General features: G+C 35.5%; 1 protein-coding gene and 1 long non-coding RNA gene across 2 annotated transcripts in view; both read left to right on the plus strand.

The window, feature by feature from the left end:
* LOC125678956 (uncharacterized) overlaps nucleotides 1-3182 on the plus strand; it is a 37228-nt gene extending 34046 nt beyond the window's left edge. Inside the window, exon 8 of the mRNA XM_056153562.1 lies at nucleotides 2905-3182. Within this exon, the coding sequence (XP_056009537.1) occupies nucleotides 2905-3073 (169 nt within the window). The 3' untranslated portion in view covers nucleotides 3074-3182. The remainder of the gene's footprint in view (nucleotides 1-2904) is intronic.
* Nucleotides 3183-5574: 2392 nt separating this feature from the next.
* Nucleotides 5575-16812, plus strand: LOC130052025 (uncharacterized). The gene is made up of 2 exons (XR_008800364.1): nucleotides 5575-9226; nucleotides 14039-16812. It is a non-coding gene; the product is annotated as an uncharacterized LOC130052025 (long non-coding RNA).
* Nucleotides 16813-17683: the final 871 nt, after the last annotated feature.

Genomic DNA, 17683 nt, shown 5'->3' on the forward strand with positions numbered 1-17683 from the left:
ATTTGTTTCCTCATTGGTGTTATTCAACTTAGAGTTTTAGTCTGCTTTACAAGGGCAATTTTTACATGACTTCGAGTGAGCCAGGCGGTGAGATAAGTTCAATTAGGTGTTGATCATGCTACTGCATCTTGAGATACTATTTCAGTTTTTATATCAACTTCAAAAACTGACCAATCTGGCTTGGGGGCAGTTGTTCAGGTCTAAAGATCAAATCATACAGCATCAGGGCTCGAAATTAACATATGCCCGTCAGTACATGACTGGTTAAAAGTGTGACGAACTCAATGACATTTGTTTCAGTCAGTCCGACGGGACTGGTCCATTTTTTAAATCGTCATTCTGGGAAATATACTTATGAATCTTAAACGCACATTTGACATTCCTCTGTAAATACCAGGTGAACCCGATTAGTAAATATAAATCTCGCATAAATATTATAATATTGTCTGAGGCATGTTGAGTTCAACTATTATTTCATTTTAATAACATTTGTGGCGAATCTGATTTTTTTATTACACAGAAGTGCATTTATTTCAAGCCCTGATTGTTGTAAAATCAGTTTCTTATTACATTTGAAGTTCATTTACTTATTGCCAGTCATTTAATTTTTTAGTACTTTTCATGTTTAGATATAGTTGATACATTCCACATGGGGTTTTTTCATATTAAACAGGAAGTGGCATCCCTGTTGTCAAGCTTTCCTAAGTGAAATAAGCTATATATCGCTTGATTGGATAAGTCAGGATAGTTTCTTGGTTTTAGTTGGCTTAAGTTATTGAATATAATTCAAGGTATATAAGGCTATGTTTGACCAGTTTACTTCACTTGGTTAGGATTAGATTCCTTTTCTCTTATTCTGAGCAACAAAAGCCTCAAGGTTTTAAAGCTCTGAATATACATGTAATCACTAGCATGAAATAAGCATGATTTTTGTAAGAATAGGTGTTAGGAACTGCGAAAAACATCAATGTTTTACTGCAGACTTTGGGTGTTATTTTGTTAGGATAATACTCGGAGTTAGTATGTGGTTTGCAAGTTTATTATAGGCTTTTCCTTTCCAAGTCCTGTTTCAAGGTGTTGTAGACAGTAGTAGGAGATTTTATACTTAGTGTATACATGTATAATTTTCAGGGTCAATCATTTTTGTATAGTTTATCTTTAAAAGTTATACTCTACGCAGGTCAAGATGTAGCTCGTTCTTTTTCTATTTTTTTTTTTTTTTTTTTTTTTTTTGGAAATATTTAAGATTATTGAAATCAGTAGGGACATATTCAGATATTTTCATTCCGTCACATTTTCTTACCTCCCTTACAAACATTTCATTGTGTTGATTCATTTCAACTTTCATTCTATTTCACACTTTGTTATTTTCTTATTCAATTTGTTATTTCCTGTAATTTACAATATCAATCAATCCTAAATCATTCAAATTGTAAGCTACTGGTGTTTTCATTCAGATGTGTTGACCAGAGTTCAGGAACAACGATACCTGGGTTGAATTTTACTAGAGCCAGTGTTACACTAGCAGGGCATTTAATCACCCGAGTTATTGTCCCTGATATACTGGTTCTGGTTACAGAATTTTTGGTCGTTGTGACCCTTATAACAGAATTTGGGTTCCTGTGACCAAGATTCCGTTACACATTAATGAAATATGTTCAATTATTTCTGGAAAACTGGTGGACTGGTAAATTTTTCTGCGGACTGGTTGAAATTATAAAAAGTCAGTTTCAAGTCTTGAGCATTGGTGTTTCAAGTATTGCAGAATTCTTCTTTAGCTAAACATATGCAGAAAATGTTTTTCTTTTCACGCCTGAACTCAAAACTCTTAACCCAATACCAATTTTACATATTCAATCATCTGACTCTTAACTCCCACTCATTTCGGGGAGGAAGGGGTGGGGGTGGGGTGGAAGGCAACCTGCTTCTATATCAAAGGAGGCATCTATTAGTTACCCAGCCATTAGCGCACAGCAAAGGGCTTTATTCAGGCAGGATGGGGTTCGTATATATCACGTTATCAATACATTCATCAGTACATTGCATCACTTTATTAGTGTAACATTTCTTTACCTACATTCCCCTGATATTAAAAATCAACCCTCAGACAGTATCTTCAATATGGCATGTCAAACGTTGCAATATTTGATCATTTCCATTTGCATTGTATAACTTTCCATTTGTATTCTAAATTTTCCATTTGCATTGTATAATTTTTCATTTGCATTGTATAATTTCCATTTGTATTGTATGTTTTTTCATTTGTATTCTATATTTTCCATTTGTATTGTATAATTTTCCATTTGTATTCTATATTTTCCGTTTGTATTATATAATTTTTTCGTTTGCATTATATAATTTCCATTTGCATTGCAAAATCTTTCATTTGTATTGCATCCGAGGGATTGTTTATTTTAATTTGTTACGAAGGATTTCATTAGTTTAGGTCCCACTTATATTTAGCCGTCACCAGCTGCAGGTGACGTACCACAAATAGACTTACTATGCTACATGTACGGGCACAGTGGCGTAGCAGTGGGGGTTCTTTAACGTGTCAACGCCTGTTGTAACACGGGATGTCTGCTTTTAAGGCCACATTATCCGAAAGATCCGTGATTTTCACTTTTAGATAGCAATGCGTACGGAAAAGTATTAACTATATTTACGTCTGAGGTTTGATGCAGCAATGACACGAGTATAGAACTCGAACATGCGACTTCACGGTTACGAACCAAAGGGTATACCACTGAACTACCGCGATCGGTTCCATATAAGGACTAGTTGAACATACATGTAGTTAGCAATGAGGAATCTTGCGCCGGGAGACCCCCTCCCTCCCTTCACAAATATGTTATTTTGTATATAGATGTCGAAAAAGCATGCATGTACGTTTTATTTTGTCAGGACGCACTTGTTCCAGGGGCGGATCCAGGAATTGCGGTTATGGGGGCGCCACTTTATGAAGCAGGGGGTCTGGGGGCCGCCTCAAGGCCGCCAGTGGGTCCAGGGCAAAGCCCTGGTAGGAGTCCAGGGGGCGAAGCCCCCGGAAGCTCCTGGATTTTACAGGACTTGAAATATGTCATTTTTAATGAAGTGTAAAATGACGCAAATTTTAAGGGTTTCTGGAAAAATGAAGTTATCTCAATAAAGTAATCAAGAAATCATTTTGTCATTTATTTCTCCGGGAATGGAAGAAATTATTGCCTCTTTTATCGTTTAATACATTTTTCTAATCATGATACCAAGATTTACCTTAAATTTGAAAATTTTAGGCTGCGCCCCCTTTTAAAAATCCGCCACTGACTTCGCCCCCCCCCCCCCCCCCCCCCCTTGCAACTCCCCCTTCTCCACCAAGGCTTTGCACTGGACTCACTAGGGATCATAAGACAGTCCACAGACATCCAGCAGTTTACTGTATCCTTTCGTTCAGAATTATCTAGATCAGCCAGTGGTTAAATAGGAGACTAGTTTGAATATGCTGATCACATTAGACGCCTAAAAGCGATCAATTAATTGGGGGGGGGGGGGGGGTAAGCCATTACACTTAGCAAATACGGTACATTCCTGCGAAACATGGCTCCTGAACTTTACCTCTTCAACATCTCGCGCATTACCAAATTTGATAAACGATAACTTAAAGCTGTATGACCCGATGTTCATGTATTATTTTTGTACATAATTACTTTAAAGCAGATTAATTACTTTATAAAGTTATTAACTTTCCCTTAATTACATGCTTGAAAACATCTGCATGTAAAAGAAAACATTGCGAATATTATTTAGAAAGTAAATATAGTGGCTACATATATAAATCATCCCCTAATAGACGTCTATAAATAGACCCACGCGCGTCAGGGGAATCCCAACATGATGTATTGACTCATAGTTTTAAGGCTGAAAGACCGTAAAACAACGAATTACTAAGAGGTATTTGATATTTTTATTAAACTTATGGTACGGTACTGAAATAACAAAATACACAGCTTTACACAGATAAGATCACCGATGATCTGAAAGTTTGAACTGGTCACGTGACTGTCACTTGAAATGGCAGAGTGACGCGGTTATTTGTAAACATCGATTTAAAATCAAATTATTTGGGTTAAAACAGGTGAAATAATTTATGACATGTCGTACATTCTCATAACTAGATACGTGCGATGATTTAATAGAGTTTTTACGAGATGGAAAAAAATATTGTAATTCGGACCATACAGCTTTAAGATTAATCCATTGAATAGTTGTAACAAACCAAACTCGATGTGGACCCAAGGGCCGAATTAAGTCCCCTGAATCTACTTTGAATTCTGACTAAATAAGAATGTACATGCTTTTCTGGACAGTTCTATTTTTTTAAAAATGATCGGGGGGGGGGGGGGGGGATTCGCCATTTCTAGAGGTAACTACGTATTTTTAAAAAATAACTAGTCCTGCAAGGACCTGGACGCCGTTTCATCAATAAGTGTAAATTTTCAACTAACTAAGTCTTACACCGACTGCGTAAATCTAGTTACGTATAATCTTAGTTTAGCGCAAACCGCGTTTCACGAAACTACGTAAATACATACGTACGTTACTACTCGACTAAGTTTTCAACTAAGCTTACGTGCTTAGTTACCGCGTTCTGAGCATGCGTACAACATACTTTCGCTTTTTCATTTGTCGTCTGGACCAAAATAATGAATGAAAAGAACGCAAAGAAAATGCACAAGCGGAATATTGGGAGGAGACAGAGGTGGCCGTATTGGCAGAAGCAGTAAAAATTTTCCTATACCATGCTATTTGGGCACTGCGTGCTAAATCAAACATATCACTCCATAAACAAAATTTGTTTTTATCTAGGCCTATGTATATATTTTACATCTCTTCTTCTACAAAAAGTAGTTGTTTTATGATTTCAAAGGTTATTATATTATAAGTGCATGTAGGTCGACACGATACATCTACATTGTATTAGATATTAACTATATATTTATACTTTAATTGGATAATTAATGTAGATTCATAGACCTAAATGTGTTTGAACAAATTGAATATGTGTGCATATTTTACAGTAAGGGATTATATACAGGCGCGTACCATCGTTTTGCAAAGGGGGGGGGGGGATGGGGGGGGGGGGTGCAGCTGGAACATAAATAAATGTTGTTGGCTTGTCAAATAAATTTAATAATCTTTTTTATCTTGCGTTATAACGCAAAACAAAATGTTTTGTCCTATCTGCAAAATCTTAATTCGGAAGTGGGGTGGAATGGAACGTGAACTGTTTGGGTTTTTTTCTAAAATTTAATCTTTGCAGTTAATGTACTCTGTATACTAAAAATTCATATTGATTTTGGATAGAATTTCACATTTAAAAACAAATAGATATGCGCCAAGTCCTTAGGAATCTACCCCACCCCCACCCCTCCAAACGGGACTTTTTTTTGGATGATTGGACCGTATCCCCCTTTTCATCTGTCTCCCTACTTTGAAGTTTTTTTCCCAACGCCATGACATAAATAAATAAATAAATAAAATGCAAAAATAAAAACGAAAGATAAATATGTATTCGGATTGGCATGCTCCACTTTGTCCGGGTTGAAATCCCCGAGGATGCAAATGTACATTACGCCGCACTGTTTGCAGTACGTACATGGTACAGGTGTACCGCATAGGTATGTAGCTACTAAGACTATAAACCAAACAGAATATCATATGTAAAACTATTACTCTGAATGCATTTTACTTGTTTACAATGTAGCCTGTCGGGGTGTGGTGCATGTCACACGCGTTGTTTACACGTGCACTTTAGGTGGCAGTGGAGGAAATTCGAACCATGTATGGATTATTGTCTCCTGATAACTTTGGCAGTTAACTTTTGATTTCAATCTACTTTTTAAGAATAATATAACCCTCGCTAATCATTGCCAAGCTGCATTTCGATCTTGGCAGAATGATCTTCAGCTACAATTCAAAATTAAGGGGTGATGTTGTGTACTAAGTTTTTCTTGATTGTTTACATCTGTGACTGTTTATGTGATGTATCAACTGATCAAGCTGTACAGTGTCATGACATATAGTGGCATAGCTTCCATTTATGTACTTGCGCATCATTTTGTCAGAAGAAGAAAATTCTAAAATGATAATTAAGATTTTTAACATGTATATGAATATACATGTATGTGTATGTTTGATTTTAGTATAATACCTGTAGAGAATATTTCAGTAGTATGAAGTGCCACACATTTAGACGCATGCATGTGGTGTTTAAAGGTCTCATCTGAAAGACCAGCAACTTTCTCTTTTGAATGCTAAATATGATGATGGAGCATTCACCTCACTACCTACATTTTCACCCTAAATAAAGTACAAGCATGGCTCGAAACCATGATTTCTTGATCCTGTTACCAGTCTTCACGAAAAACTTTGTAAAGCACAGGCCCTTCGGGCCTCCCAGTATAATAATTGTGCAAGCCCGAACAATATTTTGCAGGCCCAAAATGTTTATTTTCTAATTTGATCTCTTGTTATTTGCTGATTCTACTCTATAGACACATGCACAGTTCTTTTACTGTAGGAAAATACAGGTCAAGATGATCATAGTTAAAGATCAACTGACATTAAAAGGATTATATTATTTTTCAACATATTAATCCAGTATATGCGAAAGTTTTTGGACCACACAGGACATTCGGTCCAGTGTAATCAATGAACACACCGGACCGAACCAAATTTTGTCAGACCGAAAAACCTAATGTAAAAAAGTGAAACACGTGAAAATGCAAAACCAAGGGAATCTTATTTATTATACTAGTAATACTATTCCAGGAATCCTTCCCGTATAATACTTTAGACAGTCCATGCGGTTTTAATCAATTCATTTACGTATTTGGATGTGTGCTATTTTTTTTACTTATAACAAACTCCGCATCAAGATAGTAAAGCTCAAAACCGGACATTGAGACATCTGACATTCCGGTCCGGTGTAAAAAATGATGCATCGGACCTGAGGCACTGCACATCGGTCAGGTCCGACAGTCCGATGTCTTTCGCATAGACTGATTAATCTCGCAGATACATCAGCAGCTCATGTTCAACTCTGTTTTGTATACACCACGTACAAAACATTTTTTAAATGTTAGCCAAGGCCTACCCTCGCAGTGTTCGAAATTGGTTTAAAACTTGGTATAGACCACAGGTCTATGCCAAAATAAGATGACTTAGACGTACCTCATCGAATTGGCATAGACCACAACATTGAAAAAATAATAACACAAATTTAAAACATTTTCATTTACCTCTAATATACTTGGAAAGTGTATTTTCTTTCCATTTCTGTAATATCATCCTTTCCTCATAATGTTTATCAGACGTCGACTGACCATGCAAGGCCCTCTTGGATAACTTTAATTATTGCTTTAAATCTAGAAAATTGGCATAGACAATTTGGTCTATCTCAATTACAGTTGGCATAGACCAGTGCCATTTGACATATACTCGGTCTATGGTTAATTTTGAACACTGCCCTCGGTCCAATGGGGCATGAATTTTCGTTTTTTTTTCTCCTCGTACGACAGTTTTTTTTTTGGTTTTTTTATCGGATGGTTGTGATTGTGAAATACGCTTGAGTGGTTTTGAATTTCCCGGACGAGCCCCCTCCCTATACTTCAGAAAAGGCAGCATGGTTGATAATTTTTCTATGCGAAATTTGACTACTAAGTCATGACATTTAGTCTGAGTCAATCTCACGCTTTATTTGTAATATATACAGAACATATAAGAAAACATTTACAGGCCCATCGGACTCCAGGGTTTAATATTTTAAGAAGCCCGATCCCGATTTTACTGGCCTCGGGCATCAGGCCACTGGTTAATGTCGAAAACTGTGTTACCACTGAGCTACCATGACCAATTTTTATACGCCCGTCTTAAGACGGGACGTATTATGGTATGGCGTGTCTGTCCGTCCGTCTGTTAGCTTTTTCGTGTCCGACCCGTAACTTAAATACTACAAGGCCTAGAATCATCAAACTTTGTCTGTAGATACATCTTGGGTAGAAGGTATGTCGCACATTAAAACCAGGTCACTGTGACTTTTCATTAAGAAGATATGGCCATATATGGCAAAAACTTGTCCAGCTCATAACTTGAAAACTATTAGACCTAGAATCACCAAAATTGGTCAACTAATGCATCTTAGGTAGAAGGTGTGTCGCATCCTACTTTAAGGTCACTGTGACATTTAATTAAGGTGATATAAAAAAAAATGTTTTAATGGGTACTATCTATACTGTTAACAATATGTGACGGGCGTATCATGTGCCATGACGGTGCACTTTATTTAACATGAATTCATAGCTAAAAAAAAATTATTACTAATTTTTTGGTTAATTCCATAAATATATTATTCCGCTCTCTAGACACAATTCTGGGTTACCCCCCTGCCTTTGGGGGTATAAGCACCTCATTTCTTTCAGAATGGCACAATGTCAGGAGAGCTTTTGTTATTTGTTATACTCTTAATGTTGATGGCATGCATCTATGAACAACAGGATAATTTTTTAGATTATTATTTCTGATATCATATTTGTAAATTGTTTATGAGGGGTTGTTAAAAGTTTGTGGACAAAAGGACGCACTTATTAAAAATTCAGAGTTATCGTAAGTGAAAAATATAGGAGATGTGTAACAAGATTGTATATTTGAAGATTTTAATTTTAATTAATTTTTATAAGTATTGATTTCAGATACATGTATGACATTGCATGCTTGGGGGGGGGGGGGGGGGGGGGGGGGCTACAGTTAGATAATATTCTGGTCAGCACATTCGATAAACTACATGGAATTCATTAAATCACTTCTTTTTCTTTCAGTGGTCTTCAACTTTTAATCTCCAAGAAGGAAATGTAATTAAAAGATGAATAAAGTATCCCTAAGAATACCAGAAGAAAGGCTATGTGTTGAGAAAAACAGCCCTTCCTCAGTACCTCAGAACTAGATGATAGCCCTTAATTGTTACTTTATGCTGAATATGACACAGTATAGAAGATCTGATCATGAAGAAGTAACACCATTGATACACTTGCCAACTGCCAAAATTACTTTCTGATAGTATGACGAGATTAGAAGATATCATGGTGTAGTCATGACACAAACTGCAAATCAAAGAATTAATTGTCTTCCCCAGAGGATGAACAGAGCACGATGGCTTCACATGGATAACATTTCCTTTCGAGTTTTGAAATTAGTAAGTATACAAAATATTTTAGGCCACATAGGCCCAAAAAAAAAATTTTGTTTTAGGTCGCCTCTGATTTTTAAAAAAAGGGTTGGTAGGTAGGTTTATTTTATTTTTTTTTAAATATTTTTTTTTTATAAAAATAAATAAGTGCCTTCGAATCAATGAAAATTTTATAGTTAAAGTTGTAATATAATGTGTTTAACAGATAAAAAATGGGTTCAGAGCACAATGTTTAATTGACAAAATACACAGTATGTGATGGAGTTTTAATATTACAATTATAGATGTCTTGGCATTTCGGGTAATAGTTCGTATATCGATGAATTGAAATCGGAAAATTGAAAAAAATTAATAGGGTCAGTGGATATATTTAGGGTCGGGCAGGCGACCTGAAACAAACACATTTTTTATTTTGTCCTAGTCATAAAATTATTTTTTAGATTTTCATCTTTGTTTGGAAATAAAAATGGGCAGGTGGTTGGAGTTTATTTTTATGCCCCCCTTTGAAAAAGAGGGGGCATATTGTTTTGCACCTGTTGGTCGGTCTGTCGGTCGGTCTGTAGACCATGTGTTGTCCGCTCAATATCTTGAGAACCATTCACTTGATGATAATGATATTTCATATGTGGGTTAGCAGGGTTTGACATTTACTTTCTTGAGCACTAGACCAGTCGGGCTACTTCAAATAATATTTACTAGACCTGACCTTACATCCACTAGCCCTGACCAACTTTCCAGAGAAAAGAAACCCTAATGGTTTCTCCATATTTAAGTACTTAATTCAAATGACAAACGTTAAGTTTAAACTAAAACGTACTTAATTGTCTCAAAAACATCTTTAGTCTCGTCATTCAATTTGGTGCTTTTATTTTCAAACTTCCCAATCTACTCCTTTTTTTTTTCTCGGAACATCCTTCCTTGAGGACGAGAAGTCGAGACATTCCCGCACATGTGTCAACAACGAAAAATGGCTATTTACGATTTAATTTATTCATTTGATACAGGCAACGAAATTAAGGGGAAATACTCGCTAAATGCGAGTTAAAAATTGAATTTGCGAGTAAAAAATCACAAGTGATCGCAACTTTTTGCGAGTGAAAAAACCCCAATCTTTTTCCCGGATTTCCTCGGTTTATTGGCTGTACTTTGAAGTTTACAATAATCTTGTCTTGTGCATAGAAACTCTTTACAGAATGAATATACAAGTATTGAAAAAGTAAACGTGGATCGAATAAATAGGTCATCTCAGTCGATGGCCTACTTCATACACACTTCGGATGTCTCAGAGACGTCTGATTTAAATAGCAAGCATATTGATCTCGTCCGTGTCTATATAAAACAACACATGACAGTGTGTCACCATTTCACGCGGTGTCCTTCTGTACTCTATAGTCATACACTTCGAGTTCGCGGGGTTTTCTTTTCAACTAGAATTTTTTTAGATGAAATTTCCAAAAGTTTTGAACATATAGTTTAAATTGGCGCAAACAGTCTTCAAGATTTCAATCCACATGATGCTGTTAATAGGTGGTAGATCTCTGGACAGCGAGTACGCCGCACAAGTGTACCATATGACCCGCACCATGTATGTTGTCTGATAATTCATTGAATTTTAAATGAAAGAATTCGCAATCTTATTTTTATTATTGCACTTTAAAGGAGATTTTAAAAGATTTTCCCAAAATTTTGATAAAGAGACATGCTTGTTTTCTTAAATTCATGTAAAACAGTAATCGATTGAAAAATGCTAGTAAAAGCTCAATTTTGCTAGTTGGAAAATAATCCACTAGCTAAAATTTGCTAGTGGTGAAAAAAGTTAATTTCGATCCCTGTGATAGACACTTTCTTATATTCAATTAAAATAAACTGGGGTTTTTTTCAAATGAAAATAAATTCAGTTTATATATATTTATCCGAAATATAACTTTACACCCATTAACAAAGAGTAAATGTCGTAAAACATCACTTCCGACAGCGACTATGTATTCGAACTAAAAATAGAGATTTTGTCATCACGCGGTTCAAAATTGCTCGCAAACTCTTTACAGTTATTTTTTAAAGTTAAAAATAAGATATCTTATGGTTTAAAATAAAGTTCCTTGTTTATTTTTTCAACATGACCAGTCGGACTAGTAAATCGACATTTTACCCGACCGGACCTATCATTTAGTAGACTCGGTCGGTCGGACGTGACTTAGTGTCAAACCCTGGTTAGTTATGAGTAGAAGAGGATCCTTATTGTTTTTCAGGTCCAAAGGTCAAGGGTCAATCTACTCTGGACATAGGAATATAATGTCCGCTCAATATCTTGAGAACCCTTTGCTTGAAAGACATCAAACTTGACACACTGGTACATCCTAAGAAGTAGATGACCCCTATTGATTTTAAGGTCATATGGTCAAAGGTCAAGGGTCAAACTGGGCATGGGAATATACTGACCATTCAATGTCTAGAGAACCCTTTGCTTGACAGACATCAAACTTGGTACACCAGTACATCTTCAGAAGAAGATGACCCCTATTGATTTTGAGGTCACATGGTCAAAGGTCAAGGGTCAAACTGGACATAGGAATATACTGTCCGTTCAATATATTGAGAACCCTTTTCTTGACAGACATCAAACTTAGTACACTGATATGTCTTCAGGAGAAGATGACCCCTATTGATTTTGAGGTCACACGGTCAAAGGTCACACTGGACATAGGAATATATTGTCCGTTCAATATCTTGAGAACCCTTTGCTTGACAGACATCAAACTTGTTACACTAGTACGTCTTCAGGAGAAGATGACCCCTATTGATTTTGAGGTCACATGGTCAAAGATCAAGGGTAAACTGGACATAGGAATATAATGTCTGCTCAGTATCTTGAGAACCCTCTTCTTGACAGACATCAAACTTGGTACACTGATACGTCTTCAGGAGAAGATGACCCCTATTGATTTTGAGGTCACATGGTCAAAGGTCAAGGGTCACACTGGACATAGGAATATATTGTCCGTTTAATATCTTGAGAACCCTTTGCCTGACAGACATCAAACTTGTTACACTGGTACATCTTCAGGAGAAGATGACCCTTAATGATTTTGAGGTCACATGAGCAAAGGTCAAGGGTCAAACTGGACATAGGAATATACTGTCCGTTCAATATCTTGAGAACCCTTTGCTTGACAGACATCAAACTTGGTACACTGGTACATCTTCAGGAGAAGATGATCCCTATTGATTTTGAGGTCACATGTTTAAAGATCAAGGGTCAACCTGGACATTGGAATATACTGTCTGCTCAATATCTTCAGAACCCTTTGCTTGACAGACATCAAACTTTAAATAGTACACTGGTGTATATTCAGGAGAAGATGACTCCTATTGATTTTGAGGTCACATGGTCAAAGGTCAAGGGTCAAACTGGACATAGTAATATACTGTCCACTCAATATCTTGATAACCCTTTTACTTGACAGACATCAAACTTAGTACACTGGTACATCTTCAGAAGAGGATGACCCATATTGATTTTGAAGTCAAAAGTCAAAAGTTGAACTGGACATAGTAATATATTGTCTCCTATATTTTAAGAATTATTTGTTTGATTGACACGTACCAAACTTGGTACACTGGTACAGCATAAGGAGTAGATGACCCCTATTGAATTTTAGGTCACATGGTCAATTCACTCTTGACATAGGAAGATATTGTCTGCTCAATATTTTGAATTGATGATAATACTATCAATTAAATGAGGTGTGTGTATAACCCTTTTCAATTTTGCACCATGGGGGGCATATGTGTTTTACAAACATCTCTTGTTTTTTTTTTTCAGAATATATATTTCACGTTCATTATTCTCACATGTTGCTCTAGAGTGTAGATTACATCATTTTTTTTACATTGTTTTCTTTGGACAGAAAATTTCCATACAGCAATATTATAATTGTTGTTGAGTGATTTTGAAGTACATTTTCATGTAACACTGAAGTTGAACATTCTTTTTCCCTGTTGTCCGTCTGTCTGTAAACTTTCACATTTCTGACTTCTTCTCAAGAACCACTGGGCCAATTTCAACCTAACTTGACAAAAAGCATCCTTGGTGAAGGGCTTTCAAGTTTGTTCAAATAAAGGGCCACACCCCCTTTCAAAGGGAAGATCTAATTACAAAATTGCAAAAATAGGGTGGGGTCATTTAAAAATCTTCTTCTAAAGAACCACTGGGCCAGATGATGTGAAAGTTACATGAAAGCTTCCGGACAAGTGTAGATTGAAGTTTGTTCAAATCATGACCCCCTGGGGTAGAATAGGGCCACACTAGGTGATCAAAGTTTTACATGTACAAATATATAGGGAAAATCTTCACAAGAAGTAGGAAAATAACAAGGCCAGTAAAATACAAATTTACGTAAAGGCTTCCTGAAATAGTGCAGATTCAAGTTTGTCATAATCATGTCTCCCAGGGAAGGTTGGCCGAGGCCACAATAGGAGATCAAAGTTTTACATTCAAATAAGTATAGAGAATTTTCAAGAACCATTAGGCCAGAGCAGTTTACATTTACATGAAAGCTTCCTGACATACAGCTCTGTAGTGCAGATTCAAGTTTGTAAAAATAAAATTTCCAAAAGGTGTCGCTGTGTTTGGTGTAATTTTTGTTCGTTCTGCACAAACTAGCTCATTCAGCTTGACACAGCCTAGGTAATTTACAGTTGATCATTTGATAAACACTTACTTTGTAGAAATAGAAATTATGATTTTCATCTATTTATACATTTATTGCTATTTCTATGAAGACCTTTTACTAATCACTTCTCTAAATATTTTTGCAGATTTGTCAGAATGTTATGCATCGTTATCAACAGAAAAGAACTTCATAGGTAGACCAAAGCTGACATGGGATGAGATCCTAGAACAAGACCTAGAGTTTACAGGATTGGATAGGATCAATCCACTGGGTCGCCAAGTGTGGAAGTACAAACTTCAACCTCGACAGGACAGCCAGGCCTCACCCTTGCAAAAAGATTAATTTGGCCTGGATAGTCAAAATGAGTGATGATGATTGATATCAAGGTCTGACACTGGAAGCTCAGTAAGGGTAGATGCTGGCAATGGAGCTGTTTAGCAATAAAACAAACAAGTTTAACATTAAACATGTTTGTATACTTTTTTGGCTCACCTGAGCCAAAGGCTCAAGTGAGCTTTTCTGATCACCTTTGCCTGTCGTCTGTCTGTTTATAAACTTTTCACATTTTCATTTTCTTCTCCAGAGTGAACCACTGGGCCAGTTTCAATCAAACTTGGTATGCATCATCAATAGATAAAGGGTATTCAAGTTTATTCATATAAAGGGTCATGCACCCTTCAAAAAGGAAATAATCATGGAAATGCAAAAATAGGGTGGGGTCATTTAAAAAACCTTTTCAAGAACCACTGGACCAGGAAAGTTGAATTCACACGAAAGGTTCCTGTTTTGTGCAAATCATGGTCTCTGGGGGTAGGGTGGGGTCACAATAGAGAATCAAAGTTTTACATTCATATATAGTGCATATTCAAGTTTGTAAAAAGCTCACAGGGGTAGGGTGGGGGTCACAATAGGGGATTTAAGTTTTACATGTGAAATATATACAAGGAAAATCTTTTAAAATCTTCTCCTCAAAAACTAGATGCAGAACCGTAGCTCTTTGAAAAGAGAGCTTCAGATGAACCCCTTATAAAAAAAACTTCAATTTATGGCAGAGAAAAAAAGTGCATGTTTAAGTCCCTCTATCACTGCATTCCTGCATCGCTGTGTCATGAATTTAATATTAAATAATTCCCAACATATTTTCCCACTATACTTGTTTCCAAACATACTTTCAAATATTTTCTAAACCCACATATAACCCCAAAACAGCTTCAAGTGATTTCAATTTCTTTGTTGATGTAGCCATGTTAAGTAGCCAGTCAATTTGAACCCCAGTTCATTTCCATACTCATACTCATTTTGAAACATAATGTCTGTGTGAACTAATATCCTCACAAACATTTTTAGTGAAATATTTTGGATGAAATCATCCCAGTTGGGTTAAATACTTATTATTCAAATACTGTAGGTTTGAATATTGAACTAATCTCACAGCTTTCTTAAGTTTGGTCCCCATCCCCACCAGTCTGTTTTTACGCTTAACTATTGAAATGGGGTGTAAGGGATCAGACTAGGCTTTTATAGCATTATCAATTTTCAAAAGCTTTAGAAAAATTATACAATTTTAGGTCACTTGAGTAAACTCAGATGACATATTGCTATTGATCTGCATCTGTTGTAGTCCGTCGACATTAACAATTGAACATTTTTAACTAAATTCTATAACTGAAAGATGAAGATACCGCACAGCGATCAATCTACGATTCATATAACGGAATTCTTTTCAAATTTAGTATGAAGCACACAAATTTACATTAAACCTTCTTGACATAGTGCATATTCAAGTTTGTTAAAATCATTTCCCCGGGAGTTATGGTGTGGTAACAATAGGGGGTCAAAGTTTTATATGCTAGCTGATATAAAGGAAAATTCTTTAAAGATATCTCTTGAACTATTTAAGCTAGGGCTTTCATATCTTGTATATACAATTTTTATGGCAAAACAAATCTGACTTATTCAGTATGTCCTGAACTACATTGTGTTTAAGGTAGATCTTTCATATATATTATATATTATGAATTTCTTATGATAAAACCTTTCATCTTGTTGAGGAGCCTCTCACCTCTGGTTGGCGCGGGTTTGAATCCTGCTCGCACCGGTAATTGAGAAAGTTTCCCAGTTTACTCTCGGAAGGTCGGTGGTCTCTTCCCAGGTACGTTGTATCTGGGTTCTCTCTTCCACCAATAAAAACTGGGCACCACCAGATAACTGAAAAATTGTTGAGTGTGGCGGAAAACAGTTAAAACAATCAATCATATTATGTTATTTGACCTTGTGACCCTGAATTCTGAGTTTGACATACTTTTAAGAAAGTATAACATATTAAGTATATCCAGGACTATTTTAGATAGGGCTTTTATGTTTTGTATATTGATTACTTATGGCAAGGTCTTTCATATCATACCAAGACCTACGACTTTTTACCTTGGTCTTATCCAGAACAGCAATATCATGCTAGTCATATCTTTGTCTTATATGATTTCATTTTAGTAATGTTGTGTTCTTTAGAGCTAGGTTTGGGTCACATCATTCATGAGAATAAAGATTGATAAAATAGCATTTAAAAATCAAAACAGCAGGGCCAAGATGACTCAGGTGAGCGATTTGCCCCTTGTCCTCTTGTTGATTTTGATATTTCTACCTATATCATTTGTATGAGAAATGGAACTCCTTTTTTTCTTTTACAAATACATGTATTATCATATGGATCCATCTTTGTTGATTATTTAATCAAAGGACATATTCAATTCATTCAATGTATTAAATGTAAATTTATGGATATGTCTGTGGTTAAATTACTTATGTATGTATGTATACATTTTTCTCGCACATGCAATTACATATATGATGTATATATATTTACTAATTGTACATGTAATATCCCCTGTTATATAATAAAATATATGACTGAGAATAAAAGACCTGCTGTTTTCATTGCTACCATGACACATTAAAAGATTAGAATAATTCAAATATCTTAATGAATTCTGTAATATATGAATTTGATATTTGTATATGATTGCCTCACTGGTGTTCAATGTGAACTTTGGTTTATTGTTTCAGTTTGCTCGATCTTTATATCAAATTAAAATTTAAGACAAATAAGGAATTATTTCCGAAATTGGTTTATATGGTACATTGTAGTAAAATAATCAAGAGTTTATTCATATGAGATAGCTAAATTTCACATGAATAACCAGTGACTGATTCTTGATTGTCAACGTTTTCACCGAACAGTTCAGAAATTACCATGGTATATGTACATACTATTAGGGGATCATAAAATTCCTTAAAGAGTGACAAATTTTTAAATATCACCTTTTCAAGGAGAAAAATCCTCTTACGTATATGAATACTATTAAGAGATTAAAAGAGAGGTGGCTAGATCACTTGTATGGTGAGATTCATTTGTGGCAAGAACTGGTGTGATGTCTTGAGTCAGAAAGCACTGGAATCCACTAGGAATAGTTTTAGATCTATGGAGCGCCAAAATAACAAACTCAGATATTTGAAGATATCTTTAATTATTTGAAGATATTATTAATTCATTTCATGCACGCAACATTGCAATCAAAGATCTCTTCAAATAATTAATGATATCTTCATTTGAATTGAATTATTGATATCATTATTTATTCCGCTGAATTGATGCACACAATAATTTAATTGTTGCTCTCCTCAAATGAATTATAATTTAATGATACCAACAATAGAATTAATGCATGCTACAATTCAATTGAAGAGAGCAATAATTCATTAATGCTAACATCACTTAATGTGCGCAATAAAT

This window comes from Ostrea edulis, chromosome 2 (assembly GCF_947568905.1).
Source record: "Ostrea edulis chromosome 2, xbOstEdul1.1, whole genome shotgun sequence".
Taxonomy (NCBI): Eukaryota; Metazoa; Mollusca; class Bivalvia; order Ostreida; family Ostreidae; genus Ostrea; species Ostrea edulis.